Source organism: Schistocerca piceifrons, chromosome 2, assembly GCF_021461385.2.
Source record: "Schistocerca piceifrons isolate TAMUIC-IGC-003096 chromosome 2, iqSchPice1.1, whole genome shotgun sequence".
Classification (NCBI taxonomy): Eukaryota; Metazoa; Arthropoda; class Insecta; order Orthoptera; family Acrididae; genus Schistocerca; species Schistocerca piceifrons.
This window is the reverse complement of record NC_060139.1, coordinates 596,880,924-596,897,115: the sequence shown is the minus strand read 5'-3', so window position 1 is coordinate 596,897,115 and position 16,192 is coordinate 596,880,924. Positions and strand designations below refer to the sequence as shown.

Below are 16,192 nucleotides of genomic sequence, written 5' to 3'. Positions count from 1 at the left end.
TGTAAATTTAGTGCACAATCACTGCTAACTGCCATAAGTGTTATCTGTGATGAATTATGGAAACTCCAAAAGTAAACAAAGTGCTCTTGAAATGTTAATAAATAGTTAGAACTGCATCTCCTGTAAAATAAGTCGTGATAGTTGCTAGAAAGTTGAAAGTGTTGGAAGGTGTACAGGCACAAGGCATAAGATTTTATTATTATCAGATAATCATGGATGACACTGTGCTAGTTTATTAAATCAGACAGAGTCACCAACATATTTTCTATCACCTGTTATCAAACTGAATACACAATAAACAACTGAAATACTGCACTGGATGAGATTTGAAAACCTGTGAACTTAAAGGTTTTCAGTGTTGTCCAGTACAGTCCACAACAATCAGTCCTTTCTTCTCATACTGTCCAGTAAGTCTCCCCTGACCCACACCAGTCCTTTACCTTCATCCCTCTTCCTTCCCCCTCAACCATTCTGCCAAAAGAAGGAGCCATTGGCTCCAAAAACTTGCACATTTCCTTAACTTTCATGTCAGCGCACACTCTTCTGTAGAGTGAATATTTCACTCTGGAAACATCCCCCAGGCTGTGGCTAAGCCATGTCTCCACAATATCCTTTCTTCCTGTTGTGCTAGTTCTGCAAGGTATGCAGGAGAGCTTCTGTGAAGTTTGGAAGATAGGAGATGAGATACTGGCAGAATTAAAGCTGTGGGGACGGGTTGTGAGTCATGCTTGGGTTGCTCAGCTGGTAGAGCACTTGCCCGAGAAAGGCAAAGGTCCCGAGTTGAAGTCTCAGTCCGGCACACAGTTTTAATCTGCCAGGAAAGTTTCATATCAGCGCACGCTCCACTGCAGAGTGAAAATTTCATTCTGCTAATAGTTTTCCTACCAAGGCTTTAGTTGGACTCCTATTTGTAATATAAACTGTGGCCAACATTGCTTCTGTCCAGAAACTCATGTCGAGTTTTGATTTGAAAGGCATACAACATGCTTTGTCCAAAATAGTCCTATTTAGATGTTCAGAAACTCCATTGTGCTATGGTATATATCACATAGTTAACTCAAATTGAATGCTCAAAATTTAACAGAAAGTCTACAGCTAATTTGAGAAACTATCACCCATAACCACAGTGAAAATGATTAATTTTCAAATTAAAATGAGATATGGACATTGCTTCATGAATTTTGAAAAATACAACACTTCTGACTATGTTTCTAGCAGATAGACACAAGAAAAATTAGTAAAATAATCAATAAAAGTTAAAACATACATTTTATTTTCATATGAGTTTGGAGTAACTGATCCATCTAGATCATTATAAATAGGTTCTAGTGGTCTGGTTGTTTTTGCTCTTCATGTTTTATGGGGATATGACATCTGTTCCCCATCAATATATGTATAATAAAAATCATAAACTGACTAGTCATGTTTGAAATTCATTCCATCAACTTGCATCTGTAACCTATGAAAACTTACGTAACTCAGATAAGACAACTCTTCACACCATAGTTCAATAGTCTCTATTGCTGAGGCTACATGACATTGAAGTCCCTTGCATATAAAATTTAGTGTGTATGTGTTTGACTCATACATAGTTCTCAAAAACTACCTGTAAACCTTTCAGTTCTAGTTTACATGCTGACAACAGGTTATAGCTGAGGTCTGCAACTGAGAAAATATCTATATTCAAAATTAGAATTTTCTGGCTATTTTACATAACTCATAACTTCAGTTTCAACAATGCATTTATCACAGCCCATATAAAATGCTGCAAACTTCACAACATTGATTTTAATTGATTATGGAAACATTTTCACACATTTCAATTGTATGTTATTATTTATTAAATTATTTATAGCTCCAGAATCCGAATACCATTTAATTCCACTAAATTTTGATGAATTTTTACAACTATCTGTGAGGAAACAGTAATTATTCTCTTTCCCATCTTGATTATCAGAGGTTGCCCCTGCAGAGTTTTTTTCAGTTTCTGTGCTTCATTTTTCTTTGGCTTTCAACAACCTGACATTTTATATCCTTTCAAACTATAATTATAACAAGGAAAAACTAAATGATAAGTACCTCTGCTATCTGATTTAATACTTTACCATACTTACCAGACTTAAATTTCTGTCCTGGCTGTGACAAGAAAACTGTCAATGATTTAATGTGGTCTTTCCTGACAGCAACTTACCTCCTCGTCCCTTCATGCAAAAGCTGGTTTGTGATGAAATCTAGAGTTAATGTATCTGATCACAGTCTTTCTAGTACTGTGACAAGATTATCATAATCTGGAGGCATTGTCAACAAAAGATGTCAAACAACATCAGCTTCTTCTACTTTTGCGTCAGACAATCATAGTTCTCAAATCAATTTGTGATTTTGCAGAAAATAACCAATAATCAAGTTTTTTGTTGCGTCAAATTTCATCATTAGTAAAATTTGCCAAATTAACAACTGGTTTGCCATTCCCCTTTGCTTGAAAACATTGCTTAACACTGACCACATATCAAATGGGGTAGCTTTCTCTTTGGCATCCTCCAGATAAGTATCTTTAATTCTCTGTACAATTTGTGACTTTTATTTGCTGTCGCATTTCTTCAAAGTTGCTAATTGTGCATCTTGGATAAAATCATCTTCATTTTCAAGCTGTCTCAGTTCCAAAAAAATTCTTGAGCTTTCGGTGGCTAGATCCACCATTATCATCAGGAGTAAAACTATTGACTGCCAGAACTGGCACCATTTCATGCTTATATAAATATGATTACGTCCACTGGTGCCAATCAGAGAGGGCCAAAATGACATGTGTGTGAAAGATGAGTTGGGCATCTCATAACAGCTCCAGCCTGCCGCAGGACCGTGTGACATCAGATGGCATAACAGGCTAGTGCCATGTATGAAACTGCTGCTCCCGCCTCCTTATAAACGTTAAACATCCACCGTTGCTTCCTTTCAATATCCAAAGCCTGCCCCACAATACACCCAGTGAGTAGCCCTGGTCTCTGTTGAAATTGTTGCTGTTCATTCTAATCTCAGCCACCTCTTTTATAACTGAGTCCCAGTATGTTGACACATGAGCCATCAGTCTTTGTGTTCTCAAACTGTATCTTGTGTCTGTTTTCAAGGCAATGCTCAGCTATGGCTGTTGTGTCAATCTCTCTTTGCTTAATATGTCTCTTGTGCTTGGTAAAATGCTCTGCAGTTGTGGGAATTGTCTGGCCTATATAGATGCTGCTGCACTCGCAAGGGACAACACATACTGGATACATGAAGAGCTATGTCATCTTTAACAGGGCACAACATATCTCATATCTTCGGGGTGGGCCAGACCGCTGGTCTCAGTCCATGTCTTTGCAGTAGACATCCTACCTTGCTGCTCTGCCTCACAGTATGGCAGGAAAGCCATCAGCTCAACTTCTTCTGCCGATTCCCAAACGTCCTTCTTTGGTACGCCCAACAGCATTTGCAGTGTCTCTTTTGCTGAAGCCATTCTCCCTGAACACATGCCTCAGTTGCTCCAATTCAGACTGTAGGTGGTCGTCATCATAAATAACTTTGGCTCTGAGCATTAACGTGTTCAGGACCGCTTTCTTGTGTACAGAGTGATGAAAACTATCGGCATTTAAATATCAATCAGTGTGTGCCAGTTTCCTGTAGACTGAATGACCAAACCAGCCTCCTTCCTTCCACTCAACTAAAACATCAAAGAATGCTAGTTTGCCATCCTTCTCCATCTAGACGGTAAATTTAATGTTGGGATTGACACGTTCATGTGACCATGAACTGCTGCATTGTATTCTCACCATGAGGCCATATCAGGAAGGTCGTCATCGATGTACCTGAGGATGCAAGATGGACACAGCACCCTATAGTTCAGAGTCTTTTCCTCAAAGTGCTCCGCGAAGAAATTCGTGACTGCAGGAAACAGTGGTGAGCCCATTGCTGTGCCACCCATCATTTCATAATATTCATCATGGTACAAGAAGTACATTGTTGCTAGAACATGATAACAACTTGAGAATTCCAAGTGGAAACTGTTTAGCCAAAATATCCAGTATGTCTTGTACTGGCATCCTCATTAAAAGTGACTCCACGTCCAGACTAACCATTACATTGTTTTGACCTATTTTCCTTGTCTTGAGCATTTCAACAAATGTCTGTGAGTTTACAACATGGTGTTCACAATGATCCAGCTTTGGCTCTAATAATCCTGTAACATGTTTTGCCAGTCTACAGGCAGGCGAGTTGATTGCACTAACAATGGGTATAAGAGGAACAAGTTCCTTATATATCTTTGGCTGTCCATAAAGCCTGGAAGGTCTCGCAGTGTGAAGCATCAATTTCTTCACCACTTCATCTGGTAAACCAGATTCCTTTAATAACTTCCCTATCTTCCTGACTATGGCCTGTGTCAGATTGTGGCTGCTATGCGTCATCTTCTAATAAGCTATGAGCTGCTCAATTCGCCTTCCGCGCACACATCATTTTGTCCCTCTCTGATTGGTGCCAGTGGGTGTAATCATAGGTATATACATGGGAAATAGTGCCATTCATGGCAGTCAGCACTTTTACTCCCGACAATGACAGTGAAGCTAGCTGTTGAAAGCTCAAGAATTTTATTGGAATTGATGCAGCTTGAAAACTGAGAGGATTTTATCCAGTCTTCCCACCACGAAAGACCCTGAGGATGCAATTGTGCAACTTCCTTTGCTTGTACTTCTGCCATACAATTATCTTCAAATATGACAATTTCTGAATACTTCATTCAAATAAATTCCAACACATAGATCTCATTTAATAACACCTCATTTTGAAATTTCCAGTTACTAAAACTGATTCCACAAACAGCGGAATTTTATATTCCCCTGCCTCAACAACCATGATCAATATTGAGATCACATCCCTTGTACTATATAAGCAAATTATGTGTCCTGTAGATCAATGCACCTCTGGGCCCATAACCTGATTAATCTAAAGAGCTGTGGGCATTCCTCGGGCACATGAATTATCAGTTTATGAGTGATAATAATGATTTATTTTATGAACTACAGTTAACAGCTATTCACTTCTAAACAAGCACAAGAAACCATAACAGTTGGCAACCTCATATCAACAACAGAATAAAAGATAATAGCACAGAGTTGCCATGGGAAAGGGAAAAAGGAACACACTGAAAAAAAATAAAATAAAATAGATGTTGTGCTTGAATTGTAACCCTCAATACTCTACCTTCCCCCTCAACCCTTCTTTCAGAATAAGGAGTCACTGGCTCTGAAAGCTTGCACATTTCCTTAACTTTCACATCCATTTGCTCTATCCACCACTTAGTATTGATTTTACTATAATTGGTTCATTTATCTCATTTCTTGAAAGCTGTTGACATACGAGGTGCGGCTAGAAAAAAACCGGACTGATGCTGGAAAAAACATTTATTTACAATTATTTACAATTTCATGTTATCTCCTTCAATGTACTCTCCTCCTCGGTCTCTACACTGCTCCATACGAATTTTCCACTGTTCAGAGCAATGCTGCAGATCATTTTCGGTAAGTCCATACATTACTTCCATCGCTTTTTCTTTTACTGCTTCAACAGTCTCAAATCTAGTTCCTTTCAAAGCTGACTTGACTTTAGGGAAAAGAAAAAAGTCACAGGGGGCCAAATCAGGTGAGTAGGGTGGATGATCTAAGATGGGAATGTTGTGTTTTGCCAAAAACGTCTTCACTGACAATGCACTGTGAGCTGGGGCATTGTCTTGGTGAAGGATCCATGACTTTTTTCTCCACAAATTGTTCCGTTTTCTCCGTACTTGCTCACGTAGGGTAGCCAGGACGCTAATGTAGTAATGCTGATTCACTGTTTGTCCCTCTGGTACCCAATCAATGTGCACAATCCCTTTGATGTCAAAAAAAACAATCATCATTGCCTTGAATTTCGATTTTGACATTCGTGCTTTTTTTTGTCGTGGAGAACCAGGAGTTTTCCAATGCATCGATTGGCGTTTAGTTTTGGGATCGTAAGTAAAAAACCACGATTCATCGCAAGTAATAACATTTTGTAAGAAGGTGGGATCACTTTCAATGTTTTCCAGGATGTCAGAACAAATCATTCTTCGGCGTTCCTTCTGTTCAATTGTGAGACACTTTGGAACCATTTTTGAACACACTTTGTTCATGTTGAAACTTTCATGAAGAATCTGCCTAACACTTTCCTTGTCAACTCCTGTTAACTCAGACACTGCTCTGATTGTTAAACGGCGATCTTGTCGAACAAGTTTACCGATTTTTTCAATGTTTGCATCAGTTTTTGCTGACAATGATCTGCCAGTGCGAGTGTCATCACTGGTGTCTTCGCGGCCATCTTTAAATCGTTTAAACCACTCAAACACTTGTGTTCGCGATAAACAATCATCGCTGTACACTTGTTGTAACATTACAAACGTTTCACTTGCAGATTTTCCTAGTTCGAAACAAAATTTGATGTTAACACGCTGTTCTTTCTGTACACTCAACATTTTCCGACGCACTGACGAAACGTCAACTACTTAAAACAGACGCCACGGGCAGACTGAGTGCAGGAGGCAGATGAAACTCGAGCAGTAGGTGGAGCGAGAGTCACGTGACAGGCCACACGACTCTCAGCCTTATTGCATTCGTTTTATTGTTTCACCAGTACTAGACCAGTTTTTTTCTAGCCACACCTCGTATGTTACATCTTGATATGTATTTCTTAATGTCTTGTTTCATATTTCTCCAGTACACATATTCTACAGCTCTCTTGCAACAATATTCTATGGCAAGGTGTCTTTCATGGATTGATTTCACTGTCCTTCCAGTTAATTGTGCTGGCATAATTATATTTTATCCTTTGAAGGAAATTCCTTCAGCATAGCTAATCATTTCTTTAAAGGTCCAGAAATATGACAGTTCTTGTGGAAATTCCTTAACTGTATTTGGAAATCCTTGCATTACATATGGTCAGGTAACTAATATTTTTATCCTTTAATGTAGCTTCCTTCATTTAAATCAGGAATTCTCCACTGTCAGATGAAACCATCAGTACTTCCAGTTCCTCCATTTCTGCTTTATCTTCTTGTTCCTTGCAGACTCTACTTAGAATATCAGGTATTCGTATGTTTTGATGCTTTAGTATGAATTACTTTATGAGTGTATGGCCAAATATCAATAATTAGTCCTGCAGGTGCACCTCTCAATAATTATTTTTAAAATTGACTCCGGTCCTTTGTGTTCAATTTTTTGCCATAATTATCTTCATGAAATTTTTTGACTGTATATTTAACTGCTGTGACCTCTTTCTACACTCCTGGAAATGGAAAAAAGAACACATTGACACCGGTGTGTCAGACCCACCATACTTGCTCCGGACACTGCGAGAGGACTGTACAAGCAATGATCACACGCACAGCACAGCGGACACACCAGGAACCACTGTGTTGGCCGTCGAATGGCGCTAGCTGCTCAACATTTGTGCACCGCCGCCGTCAGTGTCAGCCAGTTTGCCATGGCATACGGAGCTCCATCGCAGTCTTTAACACTGGTAGCATGCCGCGACAGCGTGGACGTGAACCGTATGTGCAGTTGATGGACTTTGAGCGAGGGCGTATAGTGGGCATGCGGGAGGCCGGGTGGACGTACCGCCCAATTGCTCAACACGTGGGACGTGAGGTCTCCACAGTACATTGATGTTGTCGCCAGTGGTCGGCGGAAGGTGCACGTGCCCGTCGACCTGGGACCGGACCGCAGCGATGCACGGATGCACGCCAAGACCGTAGGATCCTACGCAGTGCTGTAGGGGACCGCACCGCCACTTCCCAGCAAATTAGGGACACTGTTGCTCCTTGGGTATCGGCGAGGACCATTCGCAATCATCTCCATGAAGCTGGGCTACGGTCCCGCACACCGTTAGGCCGTCTTCCGCTCACGCCCCAACATCATGCAGCCGCCCTCCAGTGGTGTCGCGACAGGCGTGAATGGAGGGACGAATGGAGACGTGTCGTCTTCAGCGATGAGAGTCGCTTCTGCCTTGATGCCAATGATGGTCGTATGCGTGTTTGGCGCCGTGCAGGTGAGCGCCACAATCAGGACTGCATACGACCGAGGCACACAGGGCCAACACCCGGCATCATGGTGTGGGGAGCGATCTCCTACACTGGCCGTACACCACTGGTGATCGTCGAGGGGACACTGAATAGTGCACGGTACATCCAAACCATCATCGAACCCATCGTTCTACCATTCCTAGACCAGCAAAGGAACCTGCTGTTCCAACAGGACAATGCACGTCCGCATGTATCCCGTGCCACCCAACGTGCTCTAGAAGGTGTAAGTCAACTACCCTGGCCAGCAAGATCTCCGGATCTGTCCCCCATTGAGCATGTTTGGGCCTTGATGAAGCGTCGTCTCACGCGGTCTGCACGTCCAGCACGAACGCTGGTCCAACTGAGGCGCCAGGTGGAAATGGCATGGCAAGCCGTTCCACAGGACTACATCCAGCATCTCTACGATTGTCTCCATGGGAGAATAGCAGCCTGCATTGCTGCGAAAGGTGGATATACACTGTACTAGTGCCGACATTGTGCATGCTCTGTTGCCTGTGTCTATGTGCCTGTGGTTCTGTCAGTGTGATCATGTGATGTATCTGACCCCAGGAATGTGTCAATAAAGTTTCCCCTTCCTGGGACAATGAATTCACGGTGTTCTTATTTCAATTTCCAGGAGTGTATTTGTGGATGGAACTATTGTGCTGGTGACTATGAGTTTGTAGCATATGCAACTGGTTGTTCACTTTAAAATAGGACAGCTACTATAACTCATTTGCTGGGATCAACTGACAATTTCTCATCTTCATGTACATCATAATAATGAAGCACTGGAGGTGTTTTGAGACATTCTCTTATTTAGTATGTTCTTGTTGTGCCAAATACTATTTCCACTCCACCTCTTTCCTTAGCAAGTGTCACAGTGGGTCTTTTTTCATCTCTAATACACATTGTAGTTGTTTAATTTGAGGATTCTGAAGTTCATTAAGAGAACATTCAGAGAACTGGCATTTGAAGCAAACTGCAGAACAATTCTACTGCCATCAACATACATTTTCTTGTGGACAATGTTGGATATCTGCTGCCTTTTTTTGGAATCATATCCTTCAATATGTAAGATCTGTTCAATTTATTCTGGATTCTGAACATGCACAGATACCACATTTACTGTTTACTGTGGCACTGGAAACAGACCATATGGATATGTTTAAAAGAAGTGTACCTGGGATGTGTTAAACAATAGCACAAAACACAGCCTCTTCTGCTCTCACATCATTTTAGCTACTGTGGATAGTATATACAAGTTCCATGTTGTAGACAAGATATCAGTAAGATTATTTTATGATGGTATCTGTTTAGGTACCTCACTCTAACACTTTGATGACAAAGCCTGCACACAACTTGGGCCGTGATACTGCTGCGACCGGTCCATACATGAGTATATTTTGGGCTGCAATGGTTTATGATGAGTCAGTCAACTAAGCTCAAAAACTGGACTTATTTCATATGTGAACAATGTATGTACATCTATCTACCTGTCCCTTGACTGGTGCAGATCTCTGTCGTCAGTTTACAGAATTATTTCAAAAGAAACAGTAGTGAGTTTAAGAGTTGCTGTCACAACTAACTGAGCTATTGTGCGTTTGCATTGTCATGAGTTTCATGCAAGTAGCCATTAACTTTTGATATTTTCTGTAATTCTGTGACAAATATGTCACATTTGTTAAGAGAGTGAAAAGGGTTGGAAACTAGATGAAACAATTTATGACTCTGGACTGGAGGGAGAAATATCTGAATGAGAAAGTCTGAAGAAATTGATGAAGAACTCTTATAGAAAAGGCACAACAATGGCTCAAAACTTGTTCTTAGTGCAACTATCAGCAGTAGGTTTGTATGATGGTATTACTGTCAAAATCACATAATTGAAATTATTAAACAAGCTGATATTGCCCTAACTGCAACATATTTCTCTTCATGTCAGAGTGTTTCAGACTTTTCCATGCATAGGCCAATTATGTGTGAAATTGTTCAAAAACCTACCTTGCACATTTTTTAAAAAGATAGTTATATTTTCTCTCATCAGTATTGTAAAATTTGCAATATAGTGCAGAAATATGATAGTGATGAGAAACAAAACTTGAAGCTTGGTCTTTTTAGTGTGTATTGTATTGTATCATCTTATTGATCCTCTTCATTATTTTTGTACATAGATACAAATTGGTAAGGGACAAGTCAGTATTAATTGCCCTTTAAGATATCTCCAACACAGATCAGCCAGTAAAATTTCAAATAATGACATAAACGGCTGATTTTCTGGGCCCAAAAGCTTTCTAAGTGGCTGGACCTTAAAGTGTTAAATATTTAAAATAATTACTTTGAACTGCTTCTGTTATGTTGAGGATACTACAAAATACAAAAATTATGCATTTTCTGTATGACAAAGATAGGATATCAGTAATGAAATGCAAATGTCTTCAATCTATTCCTACAAAGTACAAGAGAGAGCATTGGATTCACAGTCATATATTTTATTATTTGGCTCCATTTAATTACATGACACATAAATGAAAGTAGCCCATTACGAATACTTATGCATGGTATGTGTTTTAAATATTATTCACTTGAGTCACTATCAAATGCCAGCAATATGCAGATGCAAGGAAGACAGAAGAATAAAATCAAAGAATGGAAAGTCCAGAATGTAACAAAAGTAGTATATGTAAACTAAGGAAAAAAATGAAACTAAATTGCAAAAGAAATTATGACAATAACATAATAAATAGCAAAATTAAATGATGATGTTATCAAAGAGGCATTTCTGTTAACTGAATGCTTGCTTAATAGAAACAATATTTTGGATCATAAGCAAAATAAAACTTCCATCAGAAGGACTAACAATTTTGATATTCAGTCTTGGTTCTTTTGATGTAACAGTTTTAAATGTTGTATATACTTGAGGCTTTGTCTTTTGATACCGGCTACTGAATCTGAAAATAGTTTTATGCTTCTACCATTGATCATTACTTTTAAATACATATTTACAAATGTATAAATTTTTTCATTTGCAGTACTAGTCTTTTTCTCACCTGAAAACGCAGAGACCCAACTGGAGGTTCAGCATATGGAATTCCTCTGAAGAAATAAACAGTGTTTCCAGCTGTAGTGGTTAACTGCTGACCTCTTAGAGAGCCCAGTGGTGTGTCAATTGTTTTGTAACTTCCTGCACCCTAACATAAAAATAAGATTTATTATGAAAAAGTTGTAGGCAATAAACAAAATTTTCAACAATAAGAACAACAGCTTCATTCAATAACATATATTATTCTAAAGGTGCGCTTCTGAACCAAAAAATGTTGATTACAGAAAATAATATACAAAATAGATATGAAGTACATTTTTTCCAATTTTAACCTACTTGTTACAAAATTAAGAGCACTTAGACATGATTTGTCTCTTACCTGAACTTGTTTTAGGTGAATGCATAACAAAAGCACATGTGCTAGGCAAATTAATTTTAAGTGAGGCATCATAGTCTATAAGAAACTAATTACTGTATGAATCTATTGAGTGAGAGCAGTTTACCACAGGTAATTTAATGCCTGCCTGTCTCTTTATAAATGTATGTACGTGCATCCGTGTATCAGTAGTTTGTTATTTTAAGATAAAATATACATTAAGATAAAGATCACAAGAGAATGAGTTTTGATAATAACAAAACAAGGAAAATTCCACTCTTTCACTGATCCTTTCAATACACTATTTCTCAGCTTACAGTAATCACATTGTATGAGAACTATTCTCATGAATACCTTTTGAAGACTGATTATAAATACAAAAACAAGGGTATAGTTGACATATCACTTCCTTTCAAAAGTAATCATGTAATTACATCAAAAATTCATTGTATACTGGAAATAATATCAACAAATTTCCTCAAAATCATTCCTTAACAGCATTACAGATCTTTGCACAAATATGATTACCCCATTAAGCTTACAATAATACTGATGTTGCAGATACATAAATCAGATGAAATAATCACTGCTCCAAAAGAAATCAAGTCAACTGAAATTTTTTGTGGTATCTGTGTTATTGCCAATATGTATTTGCGTTGATTGTTACTGAAATAAACTCACAGAGACATGAATTCTAATCGCTTTTATGCAGTAGACAGTTTTTCTTTCAGTTTAATTTGCAGCTTGCTTGGTAGGCACTTCCACTGTTTCTTTTTTCTTTTGCTGTTAGATCTCTATTAGACACACCACAATTGCATCTTTTGCAATAACTAAAGATGATATCTTTTTGAATAGCCCCAGACCACAAAGATATGCTTGTTTTGTTTTATTTTGTTCCCAAGGTGCATATAAAACACTCATACAGATCAGGTTCTGTGTTGCGTCTGAATGTGGTAATGATAAACTTGAATTCAGAGATAATAGACTATCTTTTCAAATAAATTAAAATGTGTCCAGTACTGTTGATTGTGTTGTTTATTCAGATATTTAGGTCACTCATCGCTTCCAAATTTCAAAGTGACCTCATTTCACATTCATCTGAACACATTCTAAAAAGAGAGAGACCATCTGCACACAAAAAATTAGATCTCATAAATTGTAACCTTATCTCCCAATGAAATATTTCATCATTCATCTAGACAACATATTATTGTTGTTCATCCCTTAGGCAGACTGGCTCCCAAACCTGAACTTCATGCAACATTCACTTATGGACATGGCAGAGACAATACCAGACCTTCACATGAAACTAGCACACTTACTACCTTTCATACCCAGGTATATTTTATCTAACCCAACACAAACATCTGACCCACAAAAGCAGCTATTTCATATATAGCCTTTGATGCATTTGTTTTGTAGCACTCTATGTGGGTACGACAACTGAAAAACTGTCTGTAGTAATGAATGGCCACTATCAAGCAGTGGATAATTGTAAACTTGACTGTGTGATTTCTGAAAACAATGAAAACCAGAATAACAGTGAATTAAAAAGCTTCTTCATAGCCTCCGTACTATGTAAGAAGTAACTGTTTCAGCAACGTACTCTCATTTCTCACAGTTACCCTGATATAAACCTCTGCTATTCCCCATCTGAGTTGTCCCCTTCTCACTCCCTTGCTTTCACTCTTGCATCTTCTGTCATTTTTCATCCAATTCCTCTTCAGTCCCAGCACTGTATTCCAACCTCCCCTACAGTTCTCTCTCTCTGACTCATCCTCTAAGACTCCAGTTTAGTGATGGTGCACAACTTAATGCTTCTCAAAGTGTATCTCTACCGCAGTTGCAACAACCCATCCCTTTCTTTGCTCCCCATGCTTGTTGGTCTACTAACGTTTTTTCAGTGAGTCTTCTGAGTGTTTGATGTGGTCTGCCATGATTTCCTACCCTGTGGCAATCCCTTTGTCCCTTAGTATCCCTTACATCTTGCCTGTAATGACTTGTTCTGTATATTCCAGTTTCTATGTGGTCCTACAGTTTGTGGCCTCTAGAGCTACCTCTAGTACTATCAAGGTTATTTGCTGGACTCTCAATGCAGGTTTTATCATTCTGCGCCTTCTTAGACAATGTTTCCTACACATTCCGTTTCTCATCTGTTCTATAGAGATCCTCATTTGATCAATCCACTTAATTTTCAGCATCATTCTTTGACACCATATGTGAAACAATTTGATCTTATTCTGTTGGTTCTCCCACAATTAATGATTCACTTCCATCCAAGTTAACCTCTCAAACATTCAGAGCTGCTACAGTCACAGGGAGATATACCTGTAAAAGACAGACACAGAGAGAGAGAGAGAGAGAGAGAGAGAGAGAGAGAGAGAGAGAGAGAGAGAGAGAGTAATATAACATGGCGAAAATGTTTTTGGGTGATGAAGTTTGGGATGTGTATCATTGCTTAACACAAGTACAAGAATAATACCATGTCACATTGTGGATATCCTCCACCATATAAATAATACGCATCTTGTGTAATCTGGGATGCTGCTTCTTAATGCTGCCATAGGTCCATCTTGATGTTACTGCATTTCCACACAGGAATTATGCAATGGTTAAAATAAATTCCATTATTTCTTGTTCACAAAGAAATTTATTTTGCATGATAGATGTTTGGTGGCAAACTACATGTATAGAATTGACTTAATACTGTCTCATGACTGACATAAGACGGAACCTCTGACTAACTTATGGCGGCCTACAAATCACCTCTATTTATATGGTTTTAAACAGTTACTGTCATTGTCAGATATTAAATTTTTAGGTTTATAACAATTAAAATTTTTACATACATCTTCCCAAATTCCATAGACATTTACGTGAAATAGAAGTGATAATTTCATGCAAAGACAGAAAAGAATCTGTTTCTATTACGACCATAAATTACATATTCTATCATTGAAACAAATTAATTTGCATATATTACTTTACTTAATTAAATATAAATCACCCTATCATTTTCAGGTGAACAGAGGGCTTAGTTTATTGAATGAAAGTCCTAGATTCAATTAATTAAATTTTGTACGAGTAAAATTTTACATTTCTACATAGTTGTGATTACAATTCCATTAACTAACACTAATTAAAACGTGAGTATGCTTAATTCAGACTGAAAAATTATCATGTCATATTTTTATTTGGGATACAAACAATTTTTATCTAGAAAACATAAAAAGAGCTGTCTCTTGATGACTAGAAATATGAGAGCTTTAAGTGTTCGTTAGTCCATAATTACAATAGCAATTTTATTCCTGTCATGTGCCAGTAGTTTGTATTGTGTATAAATTCTTCTAATCCAAGATCTTTCCTTCATTCAAAATACCGGTGAGGCACAATGTAAACAATATCAAAACAGTAGCTTAAATTAGTTAAAATTATTAATTTTCTGCAAAAAAGTCTTTGGTGTATTCCAATCCAGATTACCAGAAAAGACAAAATTAAAGCAGCAGGTTATTACTACTACTACTACTACTACCACTACTACTAATCCGTTCTACAGCCCTTGGAGGGCCTTGGCCTGCATCACAATATCCTGCCATTCTATCTGGTCCATGGCATTCTGTCTCCATCCTCTGACACCCAGCTTTTTCATGTCTTTTTCAATTCTGTCCACATGTCTCTTTCTGGGACATCCCTTCTGTCGTCTGCCATCTGCCATTGCTATCAAAAATCTTCTTACATGTTCTATCTTCCTCCATTCCAACCATGTGTCCTGCCCTTTGCAGTCTTCTTATCATAATGGTAGTGACAATGTCAGGTTCTTCAAAAGTTGTTCTAATTCTGCATTCATACGGATGTGCCAACATTCTTGATCGTATATTGGGCCGTATATTTTACATAGATCCTTTCTCTCCCAAATGCTAAGGTTCCTTTCCTCATTTGCAATCACAGTCCATGTCTCGGCAACAACTGGTCTTATAATTGTTTTGTAAATGAGGGTTTTAGATTTTCGTGATAGAAGTGAGCCCCTAAGCATGGGCAGTGTGGCAAAGTAGCATCTGTTGCCTCCTGCTATTCTAGCTTTCACCTCGCTGCTGATGTCAACCGTCTCTGTGATAGTCGATCTGAGGTACTTGAAGTCTCTCACTCTTTCAAACTCCTTGTCGGCTATCCTGAGATTTGGTACGTTTTGCTGGCTGGTCATTGCCATATAGTTGGTCTTTTCGACATTGACTACCAGGCCAAGTTCCTTTGCACCTCTCTCCAGTTGATAGGCATCAGCCAGCACAACAGTGTTTTGGGCGAGTAATGCCACAACATCTGCGTAGGTTAGGTATGGCAGTGAACGATTAAAAAATGGTTCCTCCTCTATTTATCTCTATCTGACTTATGACTTTTTCTAGGCAGAGGTTGAATAGCAGTGAGAAGATATTGTCACCCTGTCTCAGTCCTTCTTCACTTCCACTTCTTTGGAGATTTTATACTGTACTTTTACTTTATAATTTGTTTCACTGAGGGTCATCATATTAAGTTTAGCGAGCTTCTTAGGTAATCCTGCCTCTTCCATAACATTCTGCAATGTCACTCTTGAGATGGTACCATAGGCTTGATTAAAATCAATATAAAGCTGATATTTCTTTATTTGATGTTCAGAACATTTTCCGAGTAGTGTGAGTATTTGGTC

The 16,192-nt window shown here is 38.5% G+C and overlaps 1 protein-coding gene across 1 annotated transcript in view; it reads right to left on the bottom strand.

The window, feature by feature from the left end:
• LOC124775646 (esterase FE4-like) overlaps nt 1-15,712 on the bottom strand; it is an 83,350-nt gene extending 67,638 nt beyond the window's left edge. Inside the window, exons 1-2 of the mRNA XM_047250474.1 lie at nt 15,596-15,712; nt 11,143-11,283 (exon numbers count right to left, since the gene is read on the bottom strand). Coding sequence (XP_047106430.1) covers nt 11,143-11,283; nt 15,596-15,712 — 258 coding nt within the window. The remainder of the gene's footprint in view (nt 1-11,142; nt 11,284-15,595) is intronic.
• Between the last annotated feature and the right edge of the window lie 480 nt (nt 15,713-16,192).